This window comes from Nesoenas mayeri (genome assembly GCF_963082525.1).
Source record: "Nesoenas mayeri genome assembly, chromosome: 12".
Lineage (NCBI taxonomy): Eukaryota > Metazoa > Chordata > Aves > Columbiformes > Columbidae > Nesoenas > Nesoenas mayeri.
The window spans coordinates 17450745-17464743 of NC_137547.1; the positions used below are offsets into that span (position 1 = coordinate 17450745).

Genomic DNA, 13999 nt, shown 5'->3' on the forward strand with positions numbered 1-13999 from the left:
GGATATTATGTACCTAAACTCTGTAGCATGCTATCACCAGTATTAAAAAGCTTATAAACCATATTGTCAAGGTTTAAGAATCATGTAGTTAAATGCACAGTATAATTAAAACACAAGCAAAAATCTCATTATGTAGTTTGGACCTATGGATCTCTGAAAGTTTACTTGTATCTTAAACTTTTTAAGTAACATCTAGGCTAAGTGACTTAACTCTAGGTCACTGTTATAGTATCACAAGAGTAAAAAAACTAGGTCATGTTGTTTTTCCTCTTCGTCTTTTGGCTTGTAATAGCTGAACATCCATCCTACTTTTCTTTTTCTAATGGGGATGTACAGCTAGAGAAGTTAAGTGAAAAGGTTCAGCTTCACTGAATGGTACAGCTCTGTGCCTTCAATCCAAACCCACCCAGCCTAATAACAGTAGCCCATGAATCTGAGAGGAAGAAGGTCATAGTGAACTGCCAATTCCAACAGATCCCTCAACTGAGACATAAACACAAAGGGAAGTCTTCAATTGCCTACAAAAACAAAAGCAAAGAAATGACATAAACTCAATGCTTGGAAAAAAATCGCTCAAAGAAAACAGCATTTTCAAGAGTTATTTTACTAGTTTTTTCGTTCAATCATTTGGCACAAATCCAAGGCACATTAGAAAATCGGATGAGCTCATAAATTATTAGAAAAATAAACCCATGACCCTCATCTCCAAACGTCCATACGTGCACTTATTGCACATTTTACCTCTTGGATTAAAAAGTTACTTGAAAAAATGACCAGTATGTATTCCAGCTTTTTACTTTGCCAGGCAGCTTCCTAATACCACAGTTAAAAGAAATACAATTATTCATACTAATAGTTTAGGAAATAAAATGCAAGCTGGATGTGATGAGGCAAGAATAAAGAATCCTGCACTTAGAAACCTGGCTTGTGCTATTTACGCTTCTCTTACCGCAACTGGAACAGTAGGAAATGAAGTCTGAAATCTAAGCAGCCATCTCGTAGGAACCTGCAAACTTTCAGTTCTTCAGTGAGCACCTCTAGGAATGGGGTGATACTTGGCCTATTGCAACAAACGCTTACCCATGGAAGATTGGAATAATTAGAATAATTGGATAATTGGAATTTCACCTTTTTAAAGAGAAGTCCAGAGCCGGCTTCTAAGCAGTTTTGTCTGCAGATGTTGCCCAGGTTCAGAATCACGAATATTTGTGCATTTTTGTATTACTTGCTTTAGATAGGGGGAAAAAACCCCACATGCCAACTTAAAACAATTTGGTATATCCTTATACATGCTTGCTTCTGCCTTTATTTAAATTTAGCTGTGACCAGCGAGTCCAAAGCTCAGCTTTGTCAAGGGCCCTGTACTTTTTCCCCCAGTATTTTGGCTCCTGTATAAGAACTTGCTCTTGCAGATCCAATACAGGGGAGCATTGCAAAGGCATTAGCAAGTATTATATCCCTTCACATTAATAGCATGTATACATTTCTAATGCAGCGTCACACATGTTATGGACTATTGTTTTCCTAGCTACTGAAATATACAGAAATATATACTATAATTGTTTGTAACATTACAATAAAAATAGAGACATTTCAATTACCTCTGGCAATAAATACCTTGTTATCCAATATATCTTTATATATATATATAAATATATATATTTATATACTTATCCAATGTAGTGATAAAAACTGAAAAAGCAAAAATTATTCAAAGACTTTTAAAAACAAAGCGGGTGGCTGAAAAATACAATACGGGGTTTCATTTGGTTTACTGTTACATATAGTTTTTTAGTAAGTGCTAAGTAAAATAGGAACGTAATTTTGCTGCTAACATCTCGGTACGTCCCTGTTTGTTGAGATCAGGAATGATCCGGCTGTGCAGTTACCTCCAACATAAACAGAGGATTCGGTCTTTGAAAGCGCCGGAACATTCTGTTTCTGCTGAAGAGTCGCCCCGTGTTCCACGCTGTGACTTGCACGTGTCAACTGAATTCTTCAATATACAGTGAAGGGTTATTGAAAATGACCACCACCTCCTTCCCCAGCTTTTGACACCAAATGTGTACTTCCCTTGTCATTGTTTTGAAAGCAAGTCATCACAGCAGTCTCTTGACTGTGAAATACTTGGATTTCTAGGGCTGGATAAAATATTATCGCCGACGTTCTCTGCTGGAAGAGGCACATTAACAGTGTGTCTTCGGTGCATTAATTTACTCCTGTGAGGAACTTCCGTCACGTCGTCATGTTTCACAAACTCACCGCTGCATCCTGTGTCAACCTTAACTTTGCTCTGGTCCAGCGTTTCAACAGATTTTAACTTGGTTTTATCAAAGCTTTTAATAGCTAACTGTGAGGATAGAAAAATGATACGTTAAAACCATTGCCCACTTTCTTCTTTACAAAGTGAAATGAATATAGTGTTTCTTGAATAGAACTATCCCGTGAATTTCATAATACTCTTTATACTGAGAACACAGCCAACAAAAGTAGCACAGTCTGTAGGACAGTAATTGTATTTGGTTTACATATGAGAAAACAAGAAGAGGCCAACTTGCCCCAGGCTGCACATAAATCAGCACCAGTACTGAAAAGATAATGAGGGCATCCCAAAACTTATTGTGGCTGCACTATCCTGAATATCATCTTAACTCTTCTGAACACCTTTCGTAACGAAAGTCTCAAGGTACTTGAACTGAACAGCCATTTCTTTTACCATTAAGAACATGTAAGTATTAGTACAGCTGGGCTCAAGCAGGCACTGCTGAAGGCAGAAGCAGAAACTCCCCCATTCCAGGTCTCATCTGCCAGGGCAGAGACACCTGCCCCCACAGCCCCCTTAAACACTCTTTTTGGTCATTCCAACTATTCCTGTCTTCCATATCTGCTCCTGATTTTTCCTTTTCAGAGTGGGTGGCTCTCCCTGATTACTGACCACCCTGCAAACGTTAAAATAACAAGAGAGAAGAAAGAAAATCCAAGGATGCTAATGGCAGATTTTCTAGGAGAAGAACTAAAGGCAGAAATCAATTATAATACCCTTTTACTGCAATAACGGCAATCTAGAAGATGTTTCTGACTAAGATTATACATGTGTAAACTCACTAAAAATTTAAAGCTGTATAACCTGTATATTCACAAAGCCGTGAGTTACACATGGTTTAAGTGCTATATATCATGGTCACATTAGATTTTTGACACCTGCTGCACGTGCATGACATACTTCACCTCCAGTGATCCACAATTACAAAATCTAAATCCCACGTTTAATTAAACAAGCAGATTTATCATGGAAACCTCAATTTTAATCTGGCAAATTTCTCTCTTGTAAATGCATCTCTGGCTATCGCTGTAGAGGTTTTCAAGCCTTAGTATAATGCAGGTTCTGCCAGACGTGACACAGAAAACGAGACAGAGATGAAAGCTGCAGTAAGAGGCTTAAGAGGTTTAAAAGTAAGAATAAGATGTTTAAGAGGTGTTATAGAAGCACCATTGAAGTTTGAATAATGATGGAACATTAACAATTTAGCAAACGGGTCAGAACTTTGGGGATTCACTGACCACCACTAGTAAAAAAAACCTTCCTATTATATGTATCTATATTAATAGCAGACAAACAGATTTGCTCTATTATACAAATAGTCCAAGCAACTATTTCTACTTACCTGATGCAATAACTGGTAGTCAAAATTAGGAACACTTTTATCTCTCGTTATTGTTCTCCGTAAATGTTTTGCTCTAAAAAAATATTTTAAAGAAATTAAATTTAACCACATAAACCTTTTCACAAGATTCTCAATCACAACAAATCCACAAGGCGGCACTATCTCAACAGAGAAAGGCTGCCACCTGACATCTCAGAATGACAGCCTGCTACTACGTTAGTTTATCGCAGAGCAGACATTAGTAGACACTAACGTCTGAAAAGATCACAGGCAAACCCAACCACTGACTGAACCGCTAAGATAATATTTTTAAGGCAGTCTGGCTCTGAAATTCCAGATTTATGGTGCACCAAGTATTAATGCCAATGAAATTGTACATATGTTTGCCAGTCCTTCCCCACCAGCGTTTCCCTCCTGCTGCCCAGCACATCTCTGCTGTTCACCCCAATGCACCCCTGCCTGGGGATTCGCACCTGCTCGCCTCGCAGGATTCACATCCACTGTCCAATTAGTCACATGTGATTCATTAACAATGCCTGACCCACCGCTGGGCTTTATTAATAGTTGTATTTCTTGTTTGCTTATGGGAAACAATAAACGTACTTTGGAGGAACCTTCTATGCTTACTTGTTAAATCTGTTAATTGATTGGACCAGTTGAAGTTGTCTGCTTATGGGATCATCGGTTTTCTCACATGGCTTAGAATTCACTAGGGGTTTAAAAGAACAGGCAGCTAATATTACAACTGAGTCACACTTAGGAATTAAAAAAACCCCACAGTTCTGAATTAAGAGAGGTATCTACTAACATTAGATTTAAATTCTACAGTAAAACTATAATAGTAATAACTTGAATCAGAGTCCCAATTTATCTTTGGAAATTTTAAAGCATTTTAAGTCGCAGGAGTAAGCATTCATCAGGTAAGCATGACTGGCCAAGCTTCTGAAGAGACCAAGTCATTCTGGACTTTGACGCCCTTAACTCAAATTTTTACAAGCCTGAACTAAGTACCACACAGACACTACACCACCTCTTCATTAATATTACTTACTCATGCCTTCTGTCATTCTTTTAGAACTATTCTCATAATATTTGAAAGGTCTGTATCAGTCTTTGGCATCGGCATACTGTGATTAATTTTGGTTTTGTATTAATGGAACATTCACAATCTTTCCTAGGGAAGCAGGCAAGAGTTATGTTGAAAAGCCTGATGAGAACTCCTGGATGCTGAAATGGGCACCGCTGCTCCTCATCCACCCCAACTCCTGCTTAATGGTCCACACTGTTACCTTTGTAGCTCTTAATTCTGTCCCGCAATATGAGACAGTAACTAATGGAAGCATCACTCCCTAACCTGTTTTAAGGCAAGGTAAATGGCAGCTAGAGGCCATTTAAATTCATCTGGTTTACTTTGCACTGAAATGGACAATTATTACATGGTTAATTACATCGTCTCAAATGTGGCAAGTTTTTTAAACTTTAAATGGTTTTGCATATAAAATTCCCACCCACAACCCCCCCAAAAAAGTGAGAACTGTGTTTGTGGCAATATCATTAATACAATACAAAGTCTGCTGCGTTTAGTTATAGTATTTTAGGAGTTACCTGTAATAAGCTTGCAAAACAGTTGTTTGTCCTTTAGTTATATGTAAATCTATTACATAAAATATTTAATGCAGTTGCACATGAATTCCTAAATCCCTTTTTATTCATACCAGTAGAAATGACACGTACCTTTTCTTCTTATCTTGACAGTAGCATGCTGCTCACACTCCTTCCCTCTCTCTGCTGATGTAGGCACACAACTGGCTGCTGTTTCCAGCAACTTAATGATGTTTGAATTCTTAATTTTAAAAGTTTCCGGTTTCGCCATTGTCATAGAAAAAGAAGAACATCAGTACAATTTAAGATTCTAGTCTATGCAAAGTGTGTTAATTAATTGCTGTTCAAATTAATGTAACCGTTAAGTAACGCACATAAAAATACCTCATTATCAATACGAACTATAAATTGTATCATTTTGAGTAGGGACAAGATCAGTGTGCCACAAGTTGCACTGTACCAGAGTGATGATTGCGGTCTTGACCTATTATTTTAAACTTTATTATTTACAGTTAAGCTAATTTCAGTTTAAATGGTAATACATATGCTAAAATGGATCCAGTACAGAGTTTTGTGGTCATTATGCTACATCTCAGAGGCCATTTAAGGGCATAAAGATAGGGACCATATATCAGATAATTTAAAGAGTAAAATAATGCTTTATAATTTAATTTACATATTATGTTACTGCTGTTATTAAAGGGGAATGTCAGAGCTATTGATGACAAGATAAAACATGTTAGATGTATGAAGGGCAAAAGATAGTAGGTGGAACAAAGATTGCTGGCTCTGTAACTGATTAGCAGGTGTTCATTTTTCCATGTTCACCATTTCTTCTGCTCTCTATCATTATTAGCATAGATTTCAGTGTCATTTTTATTCACATATGTGCTTTCATTCTTTCTAGGCTCACCCTTTTTGTCTAGAATAACTTGTTTTAGAAACACACAGGGTTTCACATACAACAGGTACCATAGGGTATGTTGTACAGCACACAGGCATCTTAGTCTACATCACGTATAACTGCTGAACACAGACATCTTGACAAACGCTGTTGTGATAAGTAGTTACATTTGCCTTCTTTCCCGGGTTGTGCGTATGGAAGTTTAGAAACGAGCTGTGCGCACTCACGGGCTCGGCGCAGTCGGCCGGGGTGCAGTTCCTGTGGTTCCTGACGTGCGGCACCGCGCCGCTGCGCAGCAGCAGCTCCACCAGCGCCTCGTGCCTCCCCAGCACCGCCTCGTGCAGCGCCGTGTTCCCCTTGGCGTTGCACAGGTTAACGGCAGCTCCATGCTGCAAAACAACAGAAAACGAAATTGTAAAGACGGAGTAACGTGACATGGAGACGGGACGTTGCTATTCTGGTTTTCTCGGCTTTTATTTTTAATGCATACATCTGGAATATTGTGTCCAGTTCTGGGCCCCTCAGTTCCAGCAGGACAGGGAACTGCTGGAGAGAGTCCAGCGCAGGGCAACAAAGATGCTGAAGGGAGTGGAGCATCTCCCTTATGAGGAAAGGCTGAGGGAGCTGGGGCTCTGGAGCTGGACAAGAGGAGACTGAGGGGTGACCTTATTAATGTTTACAAATATATAAAGGGTGAGTGTCAGGAGGATGGAGCCAGGCTCTTCTCGGTGACAACCAATGATAGGACAAGGGGTAATGGGTTCAAACTGGAACACAAAAGGTTCCACTTAAGTTTGAGAAACAGCTTCTTCTCAGTGAGGGTGGCAGAGCCTGGCCCAGGCTGCCCAGGGGGGTTGTGGAGTCTCCTTCTGTGCAGACATTCCAACCTGCCTGGACACCTTCCTGTGTAACCTCATCTGGGTGTTCCTGCTCCATGGGGGGATTGCACTGGATGAGCTTTCAAGGTCCCTTCAACCCCTGACATTCTGGGATTCTGTGTGATTAGCAATCACCAGTTCAACAATAAGCCACTTGATCATATTAGTTCCTCCTCTCAGCTTCTTTCATTTCTGTGTCTATCTACTGCACATTCCAAGAGACGTTATTATTTAAAAAAAAAAAAACAACCCAAAAACAAAACCACAAAAAACTCTATGTGAAAGCATCATAAGCAAGAAAACCTAGCACCTGCCACAGAAACGTTCCATAAAAACATCGAGCTGTACAACAGTAAAATAATATTTATCTAATTAAAAAAAAAAAAAACAAAAAAACATGAGGGGAAGGGATTGAAAGGAGTTAGATAACAAATACTCTTATTTTTCCCCAAGTAGTTTTGACAGAGAAATGCATAACTAAAAATACTGATCCTGAGTACCGGGTAAGCACAGATATCACATAAGAAATACTACTCTGAGTGTTCTGTTTTCAGTGATCTTACCTGTAACAACAAGGCAGTAGTCTCATACTGACCATTCAAGCATGCATAAATTAAAGGAGTATTCCCATATATATCCTTTTTATTTTGTTTAGCATTATAATCCATCAGACACTTTACCACCTATTGAAAGAAGGAACAAGTCTTTAATTTAAGACACCAGCTAACCATAACCACACAGTGACAGCTCTTTCTTTAAAAGAGCTTTCTTTTTTTACATCTAGAATGACAAAGAGATGGAAGAAGAAAGGATGGAGAAAACAAGTCTCATCTTTGCCAAACAGACAATAACCACAAGCATGTCTTCCTATCATACTAATTTTCATATTTTACCGTACACCTTTTAAAAAACCTTAAGCAACTGGAAGAAAGGCCAGAAAACAAAACCCAAGGTATGTAAACACATACATAATAACTTCAAACATCAAAAACAACCTCCCACAGCAACAGTATCCTTTCTCCCTTTCGAAACTCATCAGAACACTTGGCCATTCTTTACGTTATAAACACCTCGTGAAATAACCTTCATTAACCTACAAGTTTGAGTTGCATTCTCATTTTCTTCTTGCTTCCCTAGTGCTTTGTCTCCCTATCATCTTCACGATTCTCTCCATTTTTGCCTCTTGCACTCCTCAGCTCCTTATTCTTAAAAACCATTTTCCACATTTCTGCATATTCCCATTTGCCTCTCTGCACCTGCTTTGTCATGATCATTATTTCCCCCTCTCATTTCCCCTCTCCTGTATTAATATCCTCCCCTCATTTGCTCATGTTGCTCCTTCACTGCTGACACCTCCCTGACTTGAAGTCAGGGCTGCGGTTTCCAGCTGCACTTGGCTTGGAATCTACTTACTGAGTGACTCTGTTGAGGATACAGAGGAAGATTCAGCTGCACAGGGTATTTTTAAAGTGTTTGATGTACGACAGTAGCTATTCACATTTCATTAAACCACTATTCCAGGTAATTTAGGAAAGAAAAGGTGCCTACTGAAACTGTTCCAGTCAAAAGATCCCCTTTCTGTCTGGAGATTTCAGACATTGAAAAAACAGAATCACCAAGAGGAGACTGAGGGGTGACCTTATTAGTGTTTATAAATATATAAAGGGTGAGTGCCACGAGGATGGAGCCAGGCTCTTCTCAGTGGCAAACAATGATAGGACTAGGGGTAATGGGATCAAGCTGGAACACAAGAGGTTCCACTTAAATTTGAGAAGAAACTTCTTCTCAGTGAGGGTGACAGAGCCTGGCCCAGGCTGCCCAGGGGGGTTGTGGAGTCTCCTTCTCTAGAGACATTCAAACCTGCCTGGACATGTTCCTGTGCGACCTCACCTGGGCGTTCCTGCTCCAGCAGAGGGATTGGACTGGATGATCTTTTGAGGTCCCTTCCAATCCCAAACATACTGTGATACTGCGATACTGTGATACTGCGATACTGTGATACTGCGATACTGTGATACTGTAATTTTCCCTGTTGCTGGTCTAGCGTCGTTGGTAAATTGTTGCTAACAGGTGGGATTTATGAAGAGGCGCAGTTACCTGGAAGTGACCTTTCTGGCAGGCCAGATGGAGGGGAACGGCGTGTTTTGCGTTCCTGGCGCTGGTGCGGGCTCCGTGCCTCAGCAAGAGCGCGACGAGCTCCGAGTGCCCGTGCAGCGCAGCCATGTGCAACGGCGTAAAACCATCCTGGTTTGAAACGTTGACTCCAAGCCCGTTAGCAGAGATCCTTCCAAACTTCTGCTCAGGAAAACACACAATAAAACTGTATCGTTAAACACGCTGCCTTCTGTTGACCAAAAACCAGCCAAATACCTGCTAAGTATACACAAAACAGGTAGATGGAGATTACAAGAACTTCTGCTCCAGAGCCTCGTTTGAGACCTTCAGGAAAAGAGTCAGTAAACCAGAGCAGCTCGGTAGTATTTTTCAACAGAAAAATGAGTTATTTATTCCCTCTTCTCTTCCAACAGGATAGCTTCATATAGAGAAATTCCAGGCAAAGTATTCATGATATTAAAAACAGGCTAAAGTGGCACAGGATGAGACAGAAGTAGAACTCTACAGCTGTTAGGATGCTATTACATATGGGGAGTGTTAATACTATGAGTTACTTTCATTTATACAGACATTTATGCTCTTGGAGACAGACACTACACACCATTTTACTGCTACATGAAGCTCGAGGTAATGAGGATAGAAACTAAAATTTATTCATATGGAAATAACACTGGCCCAGAGAAGAGACTCCCATGAGGAGTCAAGATAAGGAACCCACCTGGAACACACCTCACATAGCAGTGCAGAACATCCTTTTTCAATCCCTGCAAGCTGTGTAGGTGCCTAACATTTACAGCAGCAGACAATCTTTCACTCTGCCTGTCTTCAACGAGCTTTTAAATGTGTGCCTACCTAATACAGGGGTTAAGATTAGTTAACAAATTCCTTCTACTTTTCATTCAGGAGGCAAATTCCGCAGCAAATGCTGCTCCTTCCCCTGTTATCAATAAAATGCACTTAATGGCCTGAGGCTCTGGCATCTTTAGCACATGATCTCAGTGCACAGGGTACACGGACGTTATCAGAGAATAAAGCACAGTGTGAATGTGAAGCATTTAAGGACAAGCAGCATACTCTCTGACTGCACAAAGGTAGTAGTGAGGAATTCAAGTTAAGGCATCTCACATTTTCTCTGCTAAGTGACATGGATACTGTTACCTCAAAGTAGCCAATACACTGAACATTTATACTTTGGTTTGTTTTGTGATGATTTATCCAGTTCTGTATACCTTCAGACACAGTAATATATTTTCTTCCTGAAAGGAAAGTAATTGGTTTTCTGTGTCCAAGAAGCTGGGATCATTCCTTATTTAGATTAAAAAGCAAAAAGTGTATCGTAAAGCCTGATTCTCTTCTACAGTTCGTAATAAATAAAGGGAAAGGAAGCCTTTGAAATTGTACTTAATCTCTGAATAGGTTTTAGGTATAGCTTGCATGAAAGATGTCACACAATCTAAAAAATACTTTATCAGCATTACATTGATTATAGGATTAGCAGGTATCCCTTGCTAAACTGAATACTAAGGAGATACTCTGTGCCAGTTAGCAAAGTAAACTAAAAAAGGGAACGAGGAGGAACTGAGGCTTAGAAAAAGATTTTTTCCCATCTTTCAAAGTTGTCCAAACCTTAATAACAGCAGTTCACATATTCTAAAATCAAACTGCACATTTATTTCACTCTATTAAGATACTGAGCAAGTCTCTGAACACTGTTCCTGTATCCAAAATTTTCTACGGCTCAACTAAAAAGAAAACAATTTGATGACATCAGATGAACTCGGTTATGATCTATATGTATTTGTTTTTTTAGACAGAGGTGTTGGGCAATATAAATGCTATTTCCCTAGAGCTAAAATTACGTTACCAGAACAGAAGTTATTCCTTTTACGGAATGAATATTCCAACCTTTTGTGCTGGCCCACATTTTGAGCACTGGCATAATGGATGGCAGAATTCTGGTTTCGATATACTGACTGTGTCGTCCTCATCTTCTAAGTCTTCTTCCATCCATTCCAAGAGATAACGTACCTGGAATAAAAAGCAAGTCCTCTTGTACAGAGTCCAAAGGTTCCGTGTCCCAATAGATTTCCACATGTAAACAAGTAAGATTTTACAAACACAGACTTGTGAGTATCTTGGGTAGAATACAGAGCTACCTCCCGGCAACCGCTGCCCACAGGCCACATTAAAAAATGTTGTTGACAAAGCAGCCAGAAAGTTCACCAAGTACAGCAGTGAAGTAAATCTTAATTGACTTTCTGCTGCCTAATCAAGACTTCAGTGTTCACCCATTCTCAAGCCCTCCAAATCCTTTCAGCTCAGATGATTTGTGCAGGCTCATATCAATGTGAATTTTGTTTCATCTTTTGCTCTAACAAACGTAAGTGACAAGTATGACAACATTTAACCGATATACACAACTATGCAGCGGCACTGACTTCTCCGATGTTTGCAATGTGCAAACATGGGGCTTACTGCATGTTAATTTTACACTAAATTCTATGCAACAAAGAAAAGCTGTTTAAGAAATACATTTTTACCTCGAAATTCATTAATCCACCGTAAACTAAAGACATGTTAGAATTAGCAGTGACTGTATTAAGTCTCCGTTATTGCACCACCTGGCAATGTTAAGCCTGACGTCTATCTAGTGTATCATGGTCAATGAGACAAGTCTTTCAGAAACTCAAGGCAGAAGTGGGAATTAAATTGGTCTCATCACGCCAGGGACAATACGTTATCGGTCACCTTTCTGTGGCTGTGTGAAAAGGGCCGAGATCATGGCACTCAGAAACCAAGACAGACACACACTGAAGCATCTCAGAAAATTGTCCATAATCTCCCTTTGCCAGTTAACTTGTCATCTAAAACCTTCTTTACATTGCAGAGTAACACACTTCCAGGAATATCTAGCAGAGCACCCCAGGAGCACTGTACCCTGTATGCCAGACTTTTCACTGCTCCACAGGATTTATTTTATACAAGAGATTTGTTTGTTTCGTTGGTTGATTTTTTGAGGTGGATTTGCACGTACCCATTCCAGCAGAATAGTCAAGACTAGCTGGGTGGAAGGAATTTCAGAATAGTCCCCAATCCACTATTCTACGCTGAGACTATGTCAGTTCTTCCTCAATACTGTTGGCAGAAGTTTGAACAATCTCTTCCCCAATACGTTTAACACAAGAGGTTCTGTGACCTTCCAGGTCTGTTCTAGTGTTATCCCACTCTGATAATAAAAGGAGTTTTTTTATTTGCTTGGGTTTTTTGTTAAATCTAAGTATCTTTGTTGAAAGCTGAATGGTTCATCCATCACAAAGGGGCCGTGGTGTAGACCAGACCACCAAATCCAGTCAGAGAACTGATGTTAAGCAGCATTGACTACTTCTACACCATCCTTTACTGACTTAGAGCCACCTAAAGGCTTTGTTCAAAGCAATACACAATGGGCTAAACCAACTCTGAACAGTATCCACCCCGAATGGAGCTATCATCATCTTCTACCAATTCAGCAACCACTAAACATGTCAGAATACACTTAGGGAACCTCTCTCAAAAAAGCTTCTGCGTAACTGTGAAACGCATTTTAGGATAAAGCTTAATATTTTCAATACAGATATTCCCTCCATACTGTCTAAAATACTTCTTTCTCACTACAGACATAGAAAATAAGGGGGCTAAATTTTATTTTCAAAATGTAGAATTAGTTGCCATTGAGTCAGCTAATTAAATAAACTCGCTGATTAACACCATTCCCTCCAATCTGAAGCATACTTGCTTGTGAAGTCTGCAGGCGCTACGATGATGACAAAGGTTGTTTTCTGGCTTCCTGAACAATCACAGCATAGTACTTTTTGTTGTTCAAATCTTCCCGTTTCATAGCACTTTTTTTTCAGTGCTTCCTCTTGCAAAGCTCAATTGGCTGTCACAGCAGGAATCTACAAGAGCGCTAATGACCCTACTGCTGCTTCTGTTCCTATGGAGACAGATCTCAGGCTGTCAGAATAAGATAAAGTGTTTTTAAATAACCGTGGTTTTCTAATAGATAAGCAAGCTGTAACTTTTGCCATCCAACTGGACAATTCTCTTTATAATGAACAGTTCTACATGAACTTGAGTAATGTGGCAAGTAAAGCCACAAAAATCATGTGATTCTGTCACCTGAATGCACAGATTAGATTTCCATATGCTTTTCGTCATTGACATCTGTTGAGCAGTGCTAGATGCTAATTTTTCATCAAAGTATAGCACTATATTTAATTTTCTTCAAATGTTTTCATGATGCAGTTTAGATTTTAACACAGTCTATGAAAAGTTAATTGTAATACATTCAGGTTTACTACTTGCCAGGAAGATGGTAAATATCACCATCGTATGTATTGCTGCTTCTTAAAATGACTTAAGGGCTGACCTGGTAATAATTACTAAGATTAAGTTATACTGTAAAGTAGGATAACAATATTTACTTAACAAATGAGCAGTTCTTTCCTCTATCAGTTAATAAATTGTTTCTATCATCTAACTGGAATAAAACGTGAGAGAATCAACATTAGCATGGTATGTATGTTGCGATGCACATTATCTATCTTATTCTGACTGTGTGATGCTTCATTAGCATCTCTAATTCCTGAACATGTCCAGCAGAGAGACCCTGCATTCCCACATGGGTTCACAATCTTCTTCTGTGAACTACCAAACAATTAAGACATGTACAGCCTTAGACATCTTTCCAAAGACAAAACTTCTACAGATTTCTGTGTCCTCTTCCAATTTCCCAGTAGAATGACATTGAAAGCACCTTGTTGTTCACATTTTCAGGAATAAAGGGAAATAGTAAC

General features: G+C 39.4%; 1 protein-coding gene across 1 annotated transcript in view; it reads right to left on the reverse strand.

Annotated features, from left to right (window-relative positions):
• Positions 1-2077: 2077 nt before the first annotated feature.
• ANKRD27 (ankyrin repeat domain 27) overlaps positions 2078-13999 on the reverse strand; it is a gene marked incomplete at its 3' end in the record, with an annotated part of 32354 nt that continues 20432 nt past the window's right edge. The window contains exons 21-28 of the mRNA XM_080351656.1: positions 11070-11192; positions 9147-9344; positions 7613-7732; positions 6399-6560; positions 5400-5508; positions 4293-4374; positions 3666-3738; positions 2078-2350 (exon numbers count right to left, since the gene is read on the reverse strand). Coding sequence (XP_080207782.1) covers positions 2078-2350; positions 3666-3738; positions 4293-4374; positions 5400-5508; positions 6399-6560; positions 7613-7732; positions 9147-9344; positions 11070-11192 — 1140 coding nt within the window. The remainder of the gene's footprint in view (positions 2351-3665; positions 3739-4292; positions 4375-5399; positions 5509-6398; positions 6561-7612; positions 7733-9146; positions 9345-11069; positions 11193-13999) is intronic.